At 47.1% G+C, this 21,020-nt stretch overlaps 1 protein-coding gene and 1 long non-coding RNA gene across 3 annotated transcripts in view; one reads left to right on the forward strand and one right to left on the reverse strand.

The window, feature by feature from the left end:
* LOC140104513 (uncharacterized) overlaps positions 1-3,744 on the forward strand; it is a 118,581-nt gene extending 114,837 nt beyond the window's left edge. The window contains exon 4 of the long non-coding RNA XR_011850345.1: positions 3,054-3,744. This is a non-coding gene — a long non-coding RNA (uncharacterized lncRNA). The remainder of the gene's footprint in view (positions 1-3,053) is intronic.
* Positions 1-21,020, reverse strand: part of SRGAP3 (SLIT-ROBO Rho GTPase activating protein 3) — a 90,928-nt gene that overhangs the window by 28,780 nt on the left and 41,128 nt on the right. For both annotated transcript variants that reach the window (XM_072128074.1, XM_072128075.1), the window contains exon 2: positions 3,048-3,243. In XM_072128074.1, coding sequence (XP_071984175.1) covers positions 3,048-3,243 — 196 coding nt within the window. The remainder of the gene's footprint in view (positions 1-3,047; positions 3,244-21,020) is intronic.

The raw sequence follows: 21,020 nt of genomic DNA on the forward strand, positions 1-21,020 counted from the left end.
GCTGCCATATCATTCCATTACTAGCTAAATGTGCTCTGCAGGGCTTTGGGAAAGCTGGGTGTCAACCGTAGTGAAATCTTAAGCTGTATTCAGCCCAGTTATACTAACTCTGAGGTTCCATGGGCTTTCCCAGACGCCTGGTGGTACATTGTTACAGCTGTAATCTATAGCATCCTAGGCTTTAGTAAAGCTGGGTAACATCTATCCACAGAGGCCGTATACTATAGGAAGGCTTCATGACATGTGTAGTAAATAACCCAGGAGCCGCCATTCATCACCCTCCTTCATCCATAGTCCTTAAATAATAAGCGCTAATTCACACACAGACAAGAAATCAATGGAAACTGAGTTAAGTAATTACCTGATGACATGGGAAATACATGGGAAGAAAGCAGCGCCCTAACAAAGAGCGGACTACAAGCCCCAGCATCTCCTTAGCGGTATACACTGAGATATGAGGCAATTCTAATCAGAGCCATAGATACGTAGATTATACTCGCACCTGCCCTCACCTCAGAGCCCACTAATTGCCCCTCACCTGAGACCCCCCACCGGAAGCAAAGCCTGAGGATCCTGATACTATTGTGTACATACAGTAACACTGCTCAGCTTTTTTTGATAACACCCGGGCTCAGGCCGGCGGCACATGTGGCGTTTTGAACCTGTTTTTGGGCCACATCTGTTTTTTCTGTTTTTGTCCATTTCCCCCAATTACCATAATTATCATAATTGAGGAAAAACTGAAAAAAACTGATGCATTTTTTAACGGACTGCTTATAAACTGCCCAAAAAATGGATTCAAAACGGCACGTGTGCTGCCGGCCTTAGAGCTCATAAGAACCCAAAAACCCACAGCAGCATTGTAAACAGCAGGTGCTAAAAAGGTAAAAGGGAATCTGTCAGCAGGTATGGCCGTATAGACTGCATCCAGTGTTCTGGAGAGATGTGTAATGAGACCTCTGTGTAAGTTGTTAGTAGCTGCAGAGCTGTGATATATAGATTTATATTGCAGGATTGTAACTTCTCCAAGTGCTCCAGGGGCTTGTCCTCACACTGTTCTGCTCTATGCAGCCAGTGTTATGTATTGTCCCTGGAGAGATGTGTGATCAGACCTCACACTGCTGTGCTCTGTGCTCTCTGCAGCCAGTGTTATGTATTGTCCCTGGAGAGATGTGTGATCAGACCTCACACTGCTGTGCTCTGTGCTCTATGCAGCCAGTGTTATGTATTGTCCCTGGAGAGATGTGTGATCAGACCTCACACTGCTGTGCTCTGTGCTCTCTGCAGCCAGTGTTATGTATTGTCCCTGGAGAGATGTGTGATCAGACCTCACACTGCTGTGCTCTGTGCAGCCAGTGTTATGTATTGTCCCTGGAGAGATGTGTAATCAGACCTCACACTGCTGTGCTCTGTGCTCTCTGCAGCCAGTGTTATGTATTGTCCCTGGAGAGATGTGTAATCAGACCTCACACTGCTGTGCTCTGTGCTCTCTGCAGACAGTGTTATGTATTGTCCCTGGAGAGATGTGTAATCAGAACTCACACTGCTGTGCTCTGTGCTCTCTGCAGCCAGTGTTATGTATTGTCCCTGGAGAGATGTGTAATCAGACCTCACACTGCTGTGCTCTGTGCTCTCTGCAGCCAGTATTATGTATTGTCCCTGGAGAGATGTGTAATCAGACCTCACACTGCTGTGCTCTGTGCTCTCTGCAGCCAGTGTTATGTATTGTCCCTGGAGAGATGTGTAATCAGACCTCACACTGCTGTGCTCTGTGCTCTCTGCAGCCAGTGTTATGTATTGTCCCTGGAGAGATGTGTAATCAGACCTCACACTGCTGTGCTCTGTGCTCTCTGCAGCCAGTATTATGTATTGTCCCTGGAGAGATGTGTAATCAGACCTCACACTGCTGTGCTCTGTGCTCTCTGCAGCCAGTGTTATGTATTGTCCCTGGAGAGATGTGTAATCAGACCTCACACTGCTGTGCTCTGTGCAGCCAGTATTATGTATTGTCCCTGGAGAGATGTGTAATCAGACCTCACACTGCTGTGCTCTGTGCTCTCTGCAGCCAGTGTTATGTATTGTCCCTGGAGAGATGTGTAATCAGACCTCACACTGCTGTGCTCTGTGCTCTCTGCAGCCAGTGGTATGTATTGTCCCTGGAGAGATGTGTAATCAGACCTCACACTGCTGTGCTCTGTGCTCTCTGCAGCCAGTGTTATGTATTGTCCCTGGAGAGATGTGTAATCAGACCTCACACTGCTGTGCTCTGTGCTCTCTGCAGCCAGTGTTATGTATTGTCCCTGGAGAGATGTGTAATCAGACCTCACACTGCTGTCCTCTGTGCTCTCTGCAGCCAGTGGTATGTATTGTCCCTGGAGAGATGTGTAATCAGACCTCACACTGCTGTGCTCTGTGCTCTCTGCAGCCAGTGTTATGTATTGTCCCTGGAGAGATGTGTAATCAGACCTCACACTGCTGTGCTCTGTGCTCTCTGCAGCCAGTGTTATGTATTGTCCCTGGAGAGATGTGTAATCAGACCTTTGTGTTTGTTGTTAGTAGCAGCAGGACTGTGAGTTATGGACTTATACTCCAGGATTGTAGCTTCTACAAGTACACCAGGGGCGTGTCCTCACACTGCTGTGCTATTATCTCTGTGTTGGAACTGCTCCACAGCCCCTCCACACTGCTGTAGCAGGAATCTGGTTGCATACTACTGCAAACAGCTCAGTGCAGGGAGCTTAGAGCACAGCAGTGTGAGGACAGGCCCCAGTGTAGTTAAAAAGCTACAATCCTGAAAATATAAATCCAATTCTTTTTCTTGTTTCATCCTGAGGAGGGGGATAATGGTCAGTCTTTGGACATCCCCTTTAAGTGACATCCTCCAGTTCAAGACCCACAATCCCATTGGATGTATATACTTCTCAAAATACCAGAAAATGACTGGTATCTGTACAGCCTCATGTTATTATATCATTGTATCATTGATATATCAGTTGATATATATTATATCATGAGTCCCATTAACCCCTCATATGCCATTTGCTTACTTGAAGTGATGCTGCTCCCGGGCGCTGCGGACCTTGGAGGAGAACCTCTCGGCTAGTTTCTCCAAGCTGCGGGAATATTCCAGTTCTATCTCGGCCTTCCTGCGGAAAAACTCTTGCAGGTCCTGGAGAAGGGCCAGCCGGGACTCGGATTGTTGCTCCAGGCACTTAAACTGTTCCACCAGCTGGCTGCGGATTTCTGCAGAGAAGGAGAACATAGAGGGGGACAGTCAGGCACGCTGCCCTCCAGGTAGGCCATTAATATCCTGGCTGGCAGGAGGTGAAGCCTTGAGAAAGAGGTCACCTAATTGCCCAGGAGGCCGCACGTGTTCTCCAGAAACGGGACAAGGATCTTCAATGTCATTCGTTGTGTCCTTCCAGGACGATTATAAAGGTAAACACAGAGTATGAAGAACGCAGCGCTGTCACATGAGAGCCCTGCCTGCTGACTGTTTCCATGTATAACATGACTTCTCTGCTACTTACAAGTTGTCATAATATCAGTGATGCACGTAGGACATCAAGACCAGTTATAGTCACGTCACGTAGAGTCTAAAGGTCTCTGTTACCTGAGCTGTGCACATGGCTTTCCCCAAAATTTGAATGATTGGTACTTATGTTCCATACATATCTGTCAGTGTCTCCATTAGCTCTTTCGTATAAGACAATGGGGGTCATTTACTAAGGGCCCGATTCGCGTTTTCCCGACGTGTTACCCAAATATTTCCGATTTGCGCCGATTTTCCCTGAATTGCCCTGGGATTTTGGCGCACGCAATCGGATTTTGCCGCATAGGCGCAGGCATGCACGCGACGGAAATCGGGGGCGTGGCCGAATGAAAACCCGACGGATTCGGAAAAACCGCCACATTTAAAAAACAAAAAGTGTCGCAGAGCTTGCACTTACCTTTACCAGGAATAGGCCGGTGTACTTGAGTGCATTTCAGCGGACTTCAGTGCAGCAGCGCCACCTGGTGAAAGTCGGAGGAACTACCTTAGTGAATCCCGGCGGGACCCGAATCCACCGCAGAGAACGCGCCGCTGGATCGCGAATGGACCGGGTAAGTAAATCTGCCCCAATGTGTACTGTAGTCCTTCCATTTGTTTCTTTAGTCTTAATCCATAGTATCTGTCTTGTCAGCCATAGTTCCAAGTATTATGTTCATGATTAGTGGCAGCTGCGGAGTAACATGGACCTCGTCTCGGGTTCTTGTCAGGACCTTGGACAGCTGCCCTGTAAGTTCCTCAGGGCCCACCCCACCTACTACATGTTCTCATAGCCTGAGCTAATGACCCCCCAATAACCTAAGATGACAAAAAGATATTTGCACAGCACTGCATGTTCTCTTGGAGGGCATGATCAGGATAATGAGGCAATGGGTCTTCCTAACTACAACTCCCAACATGACATGGCCATAATATAATCTATTATGTTCTATATGTAGAGCACTATAACCCCCAACAAGACCAACCACTGTAAATGACCACAATACAGTCCTTTTATGCTCCATATGTAGAGCACTACAACTCCCAACATGGCCTTACCAGTGGACGTAATAATTATATAATTCTTTTATACTCAATGCATAGAGAATTATAACTCCTAACCTGACCAACCACTGGACATAACCATGATACAATCTATTATACCCTATATGTAGAGAACTACAAATCCAAGCATGACTGAGCCATGGCCATGACCATAATACAATCTATTATACTTCATACATAGAGCACTACAAATCCCATCAATACCCGATCATTACCCAAACATGGCCATAATACCCTGCTGTCATACCCTATAGCGCTCACCATGACAAATGTCTATTATATTCTATACATATGGCACTACAACTCCTATCATGGCCATAATGTGGGTCATTTATAAAACCTCTACAAGGGTTAACTCATCTTGATTTTCTATAATTGCTACTTGAGCGGCACATGTGTCCCGGCCCTAAGGGTGCGTTCACACGTTGCAGTTAAAACTGCATTGCAATCAGCTTTGAGGTGGTTTTAGGTGCAGTTTTGTCAATTGAACAGGTGAAAGACATGAACTGAACAGGTGAATGACATTTGTGGAGCAGGTTTCCCCTTCAAAATTAAATTCACTCGTTCAGTTCATGTCTTTCACCTGTTCAATTGACAAAACTGCACCTAAAACCGCCTCAAAGCTGATTGCGATGCAGTTTTAACTGCAATGTGTGAATGCACCCTCAGAGACAGGGAGGAGGCGATGGAAGCCGCAGTGCGTGGAGTGAGCCGTGTCCTTCCACTGGGGATTCCCGGGCAGCGGCTCTGTGTCCCGCCAGATAACGCTGACACTTTGCACTCGGTGCCTGCGCCTTTAAAGCCTCCGTTTCCGTCTCTTATTTTAGTTCCAAGTAATTCTGTAATCTGTAATTAGAAGCTCTGCGGGGAGGGAGAGGCGGCTGCAGAGCAAAAACGGATCTTAGGAGGAGGTCAAGGAAGTTATCGGCAGAGGAGAAGCACTGCTAAGATCACTGCTTGCTGCTAAGATATCCAGACTCAGAAAGTCAAAGCTCTGGTTGAGCTCTATTGATGTGCCCCACTGAGTGCCACCCCCTCTCTGTCTATGCCGAGGCGGCAAGTAAAGCTTCCAGGACCCAACTATAATGTATGGTTTATAGTGATAGTGGAGACAGGCTCTGTATGGGGCCTCTAAGACTCTTTGGCCTCGGGGAAACCTTCTGCAAACCTCAAACAATGCCCCCACATCTATGCAAAAGAAGTTATTAAGGGAAGAAGTGGCAAGCGCTGTCGTGGAGAAGAAACGAGAAGTGCCGTCGCAGGAAGAAGCGAGAATTGCTGTTGGAGGGAAGAAGCAAGAAGCGCCGTTGCAGGGAAGAAGCAAGAACGCCGTCACGGGGAAGAAGCAAGAACGCCGTCACGGGGAAGAAGCGAGAAGCGCCGTTGCCTGGAAGAAGCACCGTTGCGGGGAAGAAGCGAGAATTGCCGTTGCAGGGAAGAAGCGAGAAGCGCCATTGCGGGGAGGAAGCACCGTTGCGGGGAAGAAGTGAGAATTGCCGTTGCAGGGAAGAAGCGAGTAACAGCGTTTCAGTGAAGAAGCGAGAAGCAGCGTCGCAGGGAAGAAGTGAGAAGCGTCGTCGTAGGGAAAAAATATGTTGTCATGGGGAAGAAATCTTTTACAGCAGAACATAGAAAAGATGTATATTTAGATATAAAAAAAGACAATTTTGGAAAGTTTAAGTAGGTACAGAAAGTATTCAGACTCCTCTTTGTTTCAGTGTAGCCAGTTGGTAAGATCAAAAAAGTTATTTTTTTGTACACAGTGCCCCACTCTGCAAACTTGACAGAAAAATTTCCTTCTGATCCTCCTTGAGATGGTTCTACTCCTTCATGGGAGTCCAGCTGTTTAATTAAACTGATTGGACTTGATAAGGAGAGGCGCACACCTGTGTATATAAGAGCTCACAAGTCACAGTGCATGTCACTGCACATGAGGTCTAAGGAACTGCCCAAGGAGCTCAGAGACAGTATTGTGGCAGGGCACAGATCTGGCCAAGGTTACAAAATAATTTCTGCAGCACTCAAGTTTCCTAAGAGCACAGTGGCCTCCATAATTCTTACATGGAAGAAATTGGTCCGACCACAACTCGACTTGGCTGTCCAGCGAAACTAAGCAATCATGGGAGAAAAGCCTTGGTGAGAGGTAAAGAAGAACCCCAAGATCCATGTGTCTGAGCCCCAGAGATGCAGGATGGGAGTCACCTATCACTGCGGTAGGTAGGTAGGTGGGAGTCACCTATCACTGCAGTAGGTAGGTAGGTGGGGGTCACCTATCACTGCAGTAGGTAGGTAGGTGGGAGTCCCCTATCACTGCAGTAGGTAGGTAGGTGGGGGTCACCTATCACTGCAGCCTCCAGCAGTCGGGGCTTTATGGCAGAGTCTGGAAGCTTCTCCTCAGTGTAAGACACATGAAAGCCGCATACAGGGTGCAAAACACATGAAGGATCCGGACTATGAGGGATAAGATTCTCTGCTCTGATGAGATGAAGATTGGACATTTTGGTGATAATTCTAAGCAATGGAGAAAACCCGGCGCCGCTCATCACCTGCCAAATACAATCCCAGCAGTGACACATGGGGGGCAGCATCAGGATATGGGGGGGAGCATCAGGCTATGGGGGGGGGGGCAGCATCAGGCTATGGGGGGGGGCAGCATCAGGCTATGGGGGGGCCAGCATCAGGATATGGGGGGGGGCAGCATCAGGATATGGGGGGGGGCAGCATCAGGCTATGGGGGGGCCAGCATCAGGATATGGGGGGAGGGGCAGCATCAGGATATGGGGGGGGCAGCATCAGGCTACGGGGGGGGGCAGGACCACTGGGGGTAATGGAGGGAAAGATGAATGCGGCCAAGTACAGAGATATCCTGGATGAGATCCTCTTCCAGATGCTCTGGACCTCAGACTGGGCCGAACCTTCCAACAAGACAATGACCCGAAACCCAGAGCTAAAATACCACAGCAGAGGCTCCAGAACATCTCTGTGACCATTCCTGACCGGCCCAGCCAGGGGGCCAAATACTCATCACCAGGGAAGATTTCATTTTTTTTTCTGTCAAGATGGGGACATAGCGCACAGTACTGGGGGGGGGGGGGGGGGGGGGGGCACATTGATGAGCAAAAACAACCTCTTTTGATCTTCCCAATTGGCTGCAATGTAAAAAATGTAAAGGGGTGTGAATACTTTCTGCATCCCCTGTAGTGTATATATATCGGCTGTAATTGTGTGAGGGGCTGCACAGAGCTCTGCAGTGTCGGTGATATCACAGCTCGGCTCTTATCTCCCTGTCCCCGGGTATTCCACAACATTATCCCGAAATCTTCAGAAAAGAGGAAATTGAATCCCCCGGAGGTTGAGCCGCGGAGTCACCGGAACATTTCTTATCTTTTCCTGGTGAAACATAAAAGCACAAACTCAAATATTCCACATGAAAGCCGATACAAAGTGACGAATCCTCCCCCATAAATAACCCTGCGCTCCATTAACCATTTAGCGGTAACGGCAATCGATAACCTGTCCAAAGCGGCCAAGCGGATTGATCCTCGGGATTTACTGACCCAGCAGAAGACTTGATGGACTGGCAGCTGGTGCTGAGCACGGACTATCCCACCACCGCAGCAGAAAGTCCTCAAAGCTTCTCAGGATAATTGCCCCGGCTGAGTATACGGGGGGGGGGGGGGGGGGGGGTGTCTATAAACCTGCACAAATACTGAGCATCACACAGCACAAATATCACCGGTAACCTAAAAAATCTCCCCCATCATCATATAATACCTCCAGCAGGAGTGGCCACAGCTTTAGGTATCAGTTACTGCAGTCTACACTTATAGCAGTGCTATAGGCACCATATGGCGGTATTGTTGGAATATAGGCACATTATGACAGCTTTATGAGGAGACCATATGGCAATGTTGTTTGTTACCGTACAATGGTGTTATGTGAGAACTATAGACACAGGATAGGCCCATGTTGTGTGCTCTGTGTGACCACATACAACCTGTACATCACCTGCGTATGGAGATATTGGATGGCAACATTATTTTTAGATAATATGGTTATATAAATAATGAGACAATGGTCTTTATGACTACTATATGGTTCTATTGTTCACAGTGCGGTTATACAATATAGGCGCTGTATGGCAGCATTACATATACACTATAGGGACACATTATTACAGATCTATTATACACATTCTATATGGAACTATAAATGATACACAGTATGGTGATATTGTGTAGGTGCAGTATGGCAGTATTATGTGGTCACAGTATGGTGATATTGTGTAGGTGCGGTATGGCAGTATTATGTGGTCACAGTATGGTGATATTGTGTAGGTGCGGTATGGCAGTATTATGTGGTCACAGTATGGTGATATTGTGTAGATGCAGTATGGCAGTATTATGTGGTCACAGTATGGTGATATTGTGTAGGTGCAGTATGGCAGTATTATGTGGTCACAGTATGGTGATATTGTGTAGGTGTAGTATGGCAGTATTATGTGGTCACAGTATGGTGATATTGTGTAGGTGCGGTATGGCAGTATTATGTAGTCACAGTATGGTGATATTGTGTATGTGTAGTATGGCAGTATTATGTGGTCACAGTATGGTGATATTGTGTAGGTGCGGTATGGCAGTATTATGTGGTCACAGTATGGTGATATTGTGTAGGTGCGGTATGGCAGTATTATGTGGTCACAGTATGGTGATATTGTGTAGGTGCGGTATGGCAGTATTATGTGGTCACAGTATGGTGATATTGTGTAGGTGCAGTATGGCAGTATTATGTGGTCACAGTATGGTGATATTGTGTAGGTGCAGTATGGCAGTATTATGTGGTCACAGTATGGTGATATTGTGTAGGTGCGGTATGGCAGTATTATGTGGTCACAGTATGGTGATATTGTGTAGGTGCGGTATGGCAGTATTATGTGGTCACAGTATGGTGATATTGTGTAGATGCAGTATGGCAGTATTATGTGGTCACAGTATGGTGATATTGTGTAGGTGCAGTATGGCAGTATTATGTGGTCACAGTATGGTGATATTGTGTAGGTGTAGTATGGCAGTATTATGTGGTCACAGTATGGTGATATTGTGTAGGTGCGGTATGGCAGTATTATGTAGTCACAGTATGGTGATATTGTGTATGTGTAGTATGGCAGTATTATGTGGTCACAGTATGGTGATATTGTGTAGGTGCGGTATGGCAGTATTATGTGGTCACAGTATGGTGATATTGTGTAGGTGCGGTATGGCAGTATTATGTGGTCACAGTATGGTGATATTGTGTAGGTGCGGTATGGCAGTATTATGTGGTCACAGTATGGTGATATTGTGTAGGTGCAGTATGGCAGTATTATGTGGTCACAGTATGGTGATATTGTGTAGGTGCAGTATGGCAGTATTATGTGGTCACAGTATGGTGATATTGTGTAGGTGCGGTATGGCAGTATTATGTGGTCACAGTATGGTGATATTGTGTAGGTGCTGTATGGCAGTATTATGTGGTCACAGTATGGTGATATTGTGTAGGTGAGGTATGGCAGTATTATGTAGTCACAGTATGGTGATATTGTGTAGGTGAGGTATGGCAGTGTTATGTAGTCACAGTATGGTGATATTGTGTAGGTGCGGTATGGCAGTATTATGTGGTCACAGTATGGTGATATTGTGTAGGTGCGGTATGGCAGTATTATGTGGTCACAGTATGGTGATATTGTGTGGGTGCGGTATGGCAGTATTATGTGGTCACAGTATGGTGATATTGTGTAGGTGCGGTATGGCAGTATTATGTGGTCACAGTATGGTGATATTGTGTAGATGCAGTATGGCAGTATTATGTGGTCACAGTATGGTGATATTGTGTAGGTGCAGTATGGCAGTATTATGTGGTCACAGTATGGTGATATTGTGTAGGTGCGGTATGGCAGTATTATGTGGTCACAGTATGGTGATATTGTGTAGGTGCGGTATGGCAGTATTATGTGGTCACAGTATGGTGATATTGTGTAGGTGCTGTATGGCAGTATTATGTGGTCACAGTATGGTGATATTGTGTAGGTGAGGTATGGCAGTATTATGTAGTCACAGTATGGTGATATTGTGTAGGTGAGGTATGGCAGTGTTATGTGGTCACAGTATGGTGATATTGTGTAGGTGCGGTATGGCAGTATTATGTAGTCACAGTATGGTGATATTGTGTAGGTGCGGTATGGCAGTATTATGTGGTCACAGTATGGTGATATTGTGTAGGTGCGGTATGGCAGTATTATGTGGTCACAGTATGGTGATATTGTGTAGGTGCTGTATGGCAGTATTATGTGGTCACAGTATGGTGATATTGTGTAGGTGAGGTATGGCAGTATTATGTAGTCACAGTATGGTGATATTGTGTAGGTGAGGTATGGCAGTGTTATGTGGTCACAGTATGGTGATATTGTGTAGGTGCGGTATGGCAGTATTATGTAGTCACAGTATGGTGATATTGTGTAGGTGCGGTATGGCAGTATTATGTGGTCACAGTATGGTGATATTGTGTAGGTGCGGTATGGCAGTATTATGTGGTCACAGTATGGTGATATTGTGTGGGTGCGGTATGGCAGTATTATGTGGTCACAGTATGGTGATATTGTGTAGGTGCGGTATGGCAGTATTATGAGGTCACAGTATGGTGATATTGTGTAGGTGCAGTATGGCAGTATTATGTGGTCACAGTATGGTGATATTGTGTAGGTGCAGTATGGCAGTATTATGTGGTCACAGTATGGTGATATTGTGTAGGTGCAGTATGGCAGTATTATGTGGTCACAGTATGGTGATATTGTGTAGGTGCGGTATGGCAGTATTATGTGGTCACAGTATGGTGATATTGTGTAGGTGCTGTATGGCAGTATTATGTGGTCACAGTATGGTGATATTGTGTAGGTGAGGTATGGCAGTATTATGTAGTCACAGTATGGTGATATTGTGTAGGTGAGGTATGGCAGTGTTATGTGGTCACAGTATGGTGATATTGTGTAGGTGCGGTATGGCAGTATTATGTAGTCACAGTATGGTGATATTGTGTAGGTGCGGTATGGCAGTATTATGTGGTCACAGTATGGTGATATTGTGTAGGTGCGGTATGGCAGTATTATGTGGTCACAGTATGGTGATATTGTGTAGGTGCAGTATGGCAGTATTATGTGGTCACAGTATGGTGATATTGTGTAGGTGCGGTATGGCAGTATTATGTGGTCACAGTATGGTGATATTGTGTAGGTGCGGTATGGCAGTATTATGTGGTCATGGTATGGTGATATTGTGTAGGTGCGGTATGGCAGTATTATGTGGTCACAGTATGGTGATATTGTGTAGGTGCAGTATGGCAGTATTATGTGGTCACAGTATGGTGATATTGTGTAGGTGCGGTATGGCAGTATTATGTGGTCACAGTATGGTGATATTGTGTAGGTGCGGTATGGCAGTATTATGTGGTCACAGTATGGTGATATTGTGTAGGTGCTGTATGGCAGTATTATGTGGTCACAGTATGGTGGTATTGTGTAGGTGCGGTATGGCAGTATTATGTGGTCACAGTATGGTGATATTGTGTAGGTGCAGTATGGCAGTATTATGTGGTCACAGTATGGTAATATTATGTAGTCATTGTGTGGCAGTATTATATGAAGATTTTTTTATAGACAGTAATTCGGCAGTGTGAAATACTATATGGAACTTATGTGGTTACTATAATATTCTAGATGTGATAGTATTTGTATGTGTAGCATATATAGCGCTGTGTAGTGATGTTATATACAAGGCGCTGTGTTACACATAGATTACATGGCACTATATAGTGCTCTTACATGGGACATATATGGGATATTATTAAAAGTCATAGTATGATATTGTATATGTGCTGTATGATAGTATTATATGTACAGTATGTGGGGCTATTATGTAGTCATAGTATGGTGATATTGTGTGGGTGCGGTATGGCAGTATTATGTGGTCACAGTATGGTGATATTGTGTAGGTGCAGTATGGCAGTATTATGTGGTCACAGTATGGTGATATTGTGTAGGTGCAGTATGGCAGTATTATGTGGTCACAGTATGGTGATATTGTGTAGGTGCAGTATTATGTGGTCACAGTATGGTGATATTGTGTAGGTGCGGTATGGCAGTATTATGTGGTCACAGTATGGTGATATTGTGTAGGTGCAGTATGGCAGTATTATGTGGTCACAGTATGGTGATATTGTGTAGGTGCGGTATGGCAGTATTATGTGGTCACAGTATGGTGATATTGTGTAGGTGCGGTATGGCAGTATTATGTGGTCACAGTATGGTGATATTGTGTAGGTGCGGTATGGCAGTATTATGTGGTCACAGTATGGTGATATTGTGTAGGTGCGGTATGGCAGTATTATGTGGTCACAGTATGGTTATATTGTGTGGGTGCGGTATGGCAGTATTATGTGGTCACAGTATGGTGATATTGTGTAGGTGCGGTATGGCAGTGTTATGTGGTCACAGTATGGTGATATTGTGTAGGTGCAGTATGGCAGTATTATGTGGTCACAGTATGGTGATATTGTGTAGGTGCAGTATGGCAGTATTATGTGGTCACAGTATGGTGATATTGTGTAGGTGCAGTATTATGTGGTCACAGTATGGTGATATTGTGTAGGTGCGGTATGGCAGTATTATGTGGTCACAGTATGGTGATATTGTGTAGGTGCAGTATGGCAGTATTATGTGGTCACAGTATGGTGATATTGTGTAGGTGCAGTATGGCAGTATTATGTGGTCACAGTATGGTGATATTGTGTAGGTGCGGTATGGCAGTATTATGTGGTCACAGTATGGTGATATTGTGTAGGTGCGGTATGGCAGTATTATGTGGTCACAGTATGGTGATATTGTGTAGGTGCGGTATGGCAGTATTATGTGGTCACAGTATGGTTATATTGTGTGGGTGCGGTATGGCAGTATTATGTGGTCACAGTATGGTGATATTGTGTAGGTGCGGTATGGCAGTATTATGTGGTCACAGTATGGTGATATTGTGTAGGTGCAGTATGGCAGTATTATGTGGTCACATTTGTTACAGTATAGCGGTATTATACGAGTGATAAACTACTGCAGTTCTACTCGTTATCTTCCCCCAGAGATTCCACTGGATTTGATCCGTTCCTGACATATTTTCTCCACTTTCTCGTCCTATTTTCGGGTTTCACAATCCTCGACCTGCCCCCTCCAAACCTCAGGACGAGACACATGACTTGTCACTGGCTGCGGCCAAGATGCAGAATATTCCGGGCAGAGCTGAATATTGTTCTGCAGTCATGCATGATCCGGCTGGAGCCATTCCCGGAGTAACCAAGGTGACGGGGGAAAAAGAGCAGCAAGTCAACATCCAACATCCAACATACCGGGGGCGATGCGTCCCAACACCCAAATCTGACCCATGGCCGTGCATCAGGCACAACATTTCACCGCAGTGGTGGAAGGTCGGGGTATCTACACAGATAATGACCCCCTAACTGACTCCTTACACGTCTTCCCTGGATACAGACCCCTGGCAGTGACTACACGTGCAGCTCCTGCATCCGCCATCACTGAGGGGTTAACACAGGACCGGCCGACATGCTGCTCCCTATTACATAAGTAGAGGAGTCAGAGGCGGGAGAGACGCCTGGAGAATTGGGAAACAGGATCCTTGGCGGCTCCCGAGGTTCAGTGCAGCCAAAACTAAGACTGAGGCGGGAGGGATACAGAGACAAAGACACAGCCGGGGAGACACGAGGGAGACTCTGCCGTATACAGGAGGGAGACTCTGCCGTATACAGGAGGGAGACACGAGGGAGACTCTGCCGTATACAGGAGGGAGACACGAGGGAGACTCTGCCGTATACAGGAGGGAGACTCTGCCGTATACAGGAGGGAGACACGAGGGAGACTCTGCCGTATACAGGAGGGAGACAAGAGGGAGACTCTGCCGTATACAGGAGGGAGACAAGAGGGAGACTCTGCCGTATACAGGAGGGAGACAAGAGGGAGACTCTGCCGTATACAGGAGGGAGACAAGAGGGAGACTCTGCCGTATACAGGAGGGAGACAAGAGGGAGACTCTGCCGTATACAGGAGGGAGACACGAGGGAGACTCTGCCGTATACAGGAGGGAGACAAGAGGGAGACTCTGCCGTATACAGGAGGGAGACAAGAGGGAGACTCTGCCGTATACAGGAGGGAGACACGAGGGAGACTCTGCCGTATACAGGAGGGAGACAAGAGGGAGACTCTGCCGTATACAGGAGGGAGACACGAGGGAGACTCTGCCGTATACAGGAGGGAGACAAGAGGGAGACTCTGCCGTATACAGGAGGGAGACACGAGGGAGACTCTGCCGTATACAGGAGGGAGACTCTGCCGTATACAGGAGGGAGACACGAGGGAGACTCTGCCGTATACAGGAGGGAGACAAGAGGGAGACTCTGCCGTATACAGGAGGGAGACAAGAGGGAGACTCTGCCGTATACAGGAGGGAGACACGAGGGAGACTCTGACGTATACAGGAGGGAGACACGAGGGAGACTCTGCCGTATACAGGAGGGAGACACGAGGGAGACTCTGCCGTATACAGGAGGGAGACAAGAGGGAGACTCTGCCGTATACAGGAGGGAGACACGAGGGAGACTCTGCCGTATACAGGAGGGAGACAAGAGGGAGACTCTGCCGTATACAGGAGGGAGACAAGAGGGAGACTCTGCCGTATACAGGAGGGAGACTCTGCCGTATACAGGAGGGAGACTCTGCCGTATACAGGAGGGAGACTCTGCCGTATACAGGAGGGAGACAAGAGGGAGACTCTGCCGTATACAGGAGGGAGACAAGAGGGAGACTCTGCCGTATACAGGAGGGAGACAAGAGGGAGACTCTGCCGTATACAGGAGGGAGACAAGAGGGAGACTCTGCCGTATACAGGAGGGAGACACGAGGGAGACTCTGCCGTATACAGGAGGGAGACAAGAGGGAGACTCTGCCGTATACAGGAGGGAGACACGAGGGAGACTCTGCCGTATACAGGAGGGAGACAAGAGGGAGACTCTGCCGTATACAGGAGGGAGACAAGAGGGAGACTCTGCCGTATACAGGAGGGAGACAAGAGGGAGACTCTGCCGTATACAGGAGGGAGACACGAGGGAGACTCTGCCGTATACAGGAGGGAGACACGAGGGAGACTCTGCCGTATACAGGAGGGAGACTCTGCCGTATACAGGAGGGAGACAAGAGGGAGACTCTGCCGTATACAGGAGGGAGACAAGAGGGAGACTCTGCCGTATACAGGAGGGAGACACGAGGGAGACTCTGCCGTATACAGGAGGGAGACACGAGGGAGACTCTGCCGTATACAGGAGGGAGACTCTGCCGTATACAGGAGGGAGACAAGAGGGAGACTCTGCCGTATACAGGAGGGAGACAAGAGGGAGACTCTGCCGTATACAGGAGGGAGACTCTGCCGTATACAGGAGGGAGACAAGAGGGAGACTCTGCCGTATACAGGAGGGAGACAAGAGGGAGACTCTGCCGTATACAGGAGGGAGACTCTGCCTTATAGCAGAGCTGAGTGTGTCCAGTGTAGGGGAACTGACACAGGACACTGTACATAGTACACACTGCACATAGTACACACCGCACATAGTACACACCGCACATAGTACACGCCGCACATAGTACACGCTGCACATAGTACACGCTGCACATAGTACACGCTGCACATAGTACACGCTGCACATAGTACACCCTGCACATAGTACACCCTGCACATAGTACACCCTGCACATAGTACACCCTGCACATAGTACACCCTGCACATAGTACACCCTGCACATAGTACACACTGCACATAGTACACACTGCACATAGTACACACTGCACATAGTACACACAGCACATAGTACACCCTGCACATAGTACACCCTGCACATAGTACACCCTGCACATAGTACACACTGCACATAGTACACACAGCACATAGTACACACAGCACATAGTACACACAGCACATAGTACACCCTGCACATAGTACACGCTGCACATAGTACACGCTGCACATAGTACACGCTGCACATAGTACACGCTGCACATAGTACACGCTGCACATAGTACACCCTGCACATAGTACACCCTGCACATAGTACACCCTGCACATAGTACACGCTGCACATAGTACACCCTGCACATAGTACACCCTGCACATAGTACACACTGCACATAGTACACACAGCACATAGTACACCCTGCACATAGTACACACTGCACATAGTACACCCTGCACATAGTACACCCTGCACATAGTACACCCTGCACATAGTAACATAGTACACCCTGCACATAGTACACCCTGCACATAGTACACACTGCACATAGTACACACAGCACATAGTACACCCTGCACATAGTACACCCTGCACATAGTACACGCTGCACATAGTACACCCTGCACATAGTACACCCTGCACATAGTACACCCTGCACATAGTACACGCTGCACATAGTACACGCTGCACATAGTACACCCTGCACATAGTACACCCTGCACATAGTACACACTGCACATAGTACACACAGCACATAGTACACACAGCACATAGTACACCCTGCACATAGTACACCCTGCACATAGTACACACTGCACATAGTACACCCTGCACATAGTACACACTGCACATAGTACACACAGCACATAGTACACACTGCACATAGTACACACTGCACATAGTACACCCTGCACATAGTACACCCTGCACATAGTACACCCTGCACATAGTACACACTGCACATAGTACACACACAGCACATAGTACATACCCTGCACATAGTACACACCCTGCACATAGTACACACTGCACATAGCACACACCCTGCACATAGTACACACTGCACATAGCACACACCCTGCACATAGTACACCCTGCACATAGTACACACTGCACATAGTACACACCCTGCACATAGTACACACCCTGCACATAGTACACACCCTGCACATAGTACACACCCTGCACATAGTACACACTGCACTGGTCTTAGTAAATTTGCCCCAAAGTGTTTACATTGTGTTTACAATACACTAAAATTTAGTCCGTGTTCACACGTCACGTTTACAGTGTGCTACCATTACATCAACATTAAGCTAACATTAACGGTAACATTGTAACACCATATTAACACAGTGTAAGTGCAACATGTGAACACGGTCTAATGGCTTTGTATCGTGTCTGGTAAAGCTGAGTCAGACACAATGAGGCCACTCTCACACGCTCAGTATTTGTTCACTACTTGTAAAGCTAAAACACAGGAGAGATTGCAGATACTTATGTGAAATACTGATCAAATACTGACAGTGTGAAAGTGGCCCCAGCTGGATTGTAGGATGATATGTAGCTGAGGTCCGGGGTTAAATGACCAAGTTGTCTCCGCTCCTCCTGATATCATTGTCAGAGGGGTCTCACTGATATCAGATATAACATTACCGGGAACTCCTGCCGCTGCTTTTTGTCTTGTATGAAACAATAATGTAATCAGCGGCGGCTCATTAGTGATATCACAGGAACACGCTGATCCTCCGCCGTCCCAAACGTATCCTAACAGAGACACGATAACCCAGTCTGACAGCCACGTCCAGACAGTGTGCCCCTTCATAGTGTCAGTCTACACTGAACTCCTCCCATTGTATTCACCCATAAAGTATATGATAATCCTTTCTATGTGGGCCGGATGGTGCCAAATTCTGGATTCGGCTTTTATCTTTTTATTGAAGAAAAAAGGTTCTCCAGCACACCGATCAAAGTAAAAAATCTTAATTGGACACATTAAAAACAGCAAAAGCACAGCAAGTGCATGCATGGTACACAGACCGGTGCGTTTCGGACGTATAAAAATATTTTTCAGTTCTTAACATGTGTTATTGTTGCATAAATACTATGTCAATGTGTTGTAAACGCAATGTTGACTTGATGTTTACATAGTCTGAATGCAATTAATTCACGTTTACAATTCATGAACATACGCAATGGCCGACATTTATTACAGCCCCTGCGCCACTTTTCTGTCGGACTTTGCACGTTCTTTTCAATGCAAACTCCTTGCACAGGTAGTTAAGAAGTGTCCGCGCCACTTATGTGTCTTGGCTGCTCAATAACCGCTGCCACAGAAATCTCTGCACATAAAGGGGCGTCAGGTGCTCAGTCGCACTGTTTGCCACATTTATCTTGCACTGTCCGATAGACTTGTGTTGTACGCCCCATGTAAATGGCGCACCAAAAAAAGTCGGGGACACTAGATTCATGAAGAACGTGCACCAGAAATCCTGAATCTGGCGCACCCTGTACTATACACAGGACACTGCACATAGTACACACCGCACTGATTTGGATAAATGTGCCCCACTGTGTGAACGCACCCTGACACAATGGGGCTCATTTACTAATGGTCCGAACGCCGCACTTTCGCCGGGTTTCCAGAATATTTTCGATTTGCGCCAAATTGCCCGGGATTTTGGCGCACGTGATTGGATTGTGGCGCATCGGCGCCGGCTTTCACTGAACAGAAATCAGGGGGCGTGGCCGGCGGACGACCCGACGGATTCTGTAAAGCCGTGGAATTTAAAAAGCGAATTGTGTCGCAAGATCAAGCACTTACATGCACCGGGAAGAAGACGGTGAACTCCGGCGGACCTCGGCGCAGCAGCCACACCTGCTGGATATCGGGCGCATGGATATTAGTGAATCCCGGCACACCCGAATCCTCGTCAGACAACGCGCCGTGGGATCGCGACTGGACCGGGTAAGTAAATGTGCCCCAATGTAATCCCACTATGGTTACATTTAGTTAACATTTGCATTTACAGAACACTGTTAACACAATGTATTTGGGCAAATTTCCTCTTCTCAGCTGCATTTCAAAATGCAATGTAAGCGCCATGTGTGGACGCAGAGAAACTTGAATCAGTACATTCGACCTGCGCTGATACATTGTAGCAAAACTTAATCAGCAAGAAGAAAAACAAGTGAGAAGATTTCAGTGGCTGAAGAACAGGTAGATAATGTGGGGGGGGGGGACCCAACAGCTGTGGTGGATTACTCCAGATACACAACATATAAGCCGGGAATGGCGCCAAGGCCCCGACAGCCGCAAGGATTTTCATATTGTTGGACAATGAGCCAAGACGTTGCCGAATATTGTTCTCTGGACTGGACCCAAACTAATAACAAAACCCAGATAGCAAATCCTGCGTCTAGAGAAATACCGAGCGATCAGTGACAGGACTGCGGCCTCGAGGAAACTTCAATAGTCGCACACCGCGCCCCTTGTCCCATCATCCAGGCCCCACTGTGGGGCTACAAAATACCTCACCCACCCATGGGGGCAAGTAAAGTGACCTTACATCAGCATAGTCATCAGTGTGCAGCATGAACACCGCACTGCATCGCCCATTACAGTCTAAAGTCAAGAATTACAAATGAATTTGGCTTTCAGCTGGTTCTGGTCGGCACCAAAAACACTTTCCTGCTCTGCATTGTTAGGCTTAGAATTTAATAGAATTACAACTTTTTAAAAGAAGACCATCAGCATCCAATGCTATGTATTGTCCCCGGAGAGATGTGAAATCCGACTTCTGTGTATGTTAGTAGCAGCTGGACTGTGAAATATGGATTTATATTCCAGGACGTGATAAGAAACCAATGTGGGCCTAATGATAGAAAAGTTATAGTCCAAATAATTGACTGTATTCCCATGGGGTCAGGAGGCAGCACCATATCAGGCTCCCGCAGCAGAGCACAGAGCTGCAGCCTACCCGACGTATTCCACTGCGATCATTAACATGCACTAATTATTCATGGCAGTAATTAGCCGGCTCGGCTTTACAGTCATTTAAACGCAATTTTATAAGTGATTATAGATGCAACAGAAGATAAAACATCAAAGTAATAAGAAGCATGTGAGGGTCCTCGTGTTATATAAATCCTATTATCTCCTCTGAAAGATCCTCTGATGCACCCGAGATGGAATCCCCCCATAAATTAAAGTCAGGAGTTTACTTTATGTGTTCATGTAGACGGGGCTGCAAGTTATTCTCTGCTACTGATAGTCCGCAATGACCAGGAACCAGTGAAGTGGTGATGATATGGGTGAGGATCAGCCACTGGACTTGGCCGTGTATCCCGGTGGTGCAGACAACCTCAAAGGCTCCTTCAGGGCGCCGCCAGAGTTAGGCTGCCATGTTAGCTCAATGACAACGCAATGGGGCACATTTACTTACCCGGTCCAGTCGCGATCCCGCGGCGCGTTGTCCGACAAGGATTCGGGTCTGCCGGGATTCACTAAGGTCGTGTGCCCGATATCCAGCAGGTGTCGCTGCTGCGCTGAGGT

Source organism: Engystomops pustulosus, chromosome 10 (assembly GCF_040894005.1).
Source record: "Engystomops pustulosus chromosome 10, aEngPut4.maternal, whole genome shotgun sequence".
Classification (NCBI taxonomy): Eukaryota; Metazoa; Chordata; class Amphibia; order Anura; family Leptodactylidae; genus Engystomops; species Engystomops pustulosus.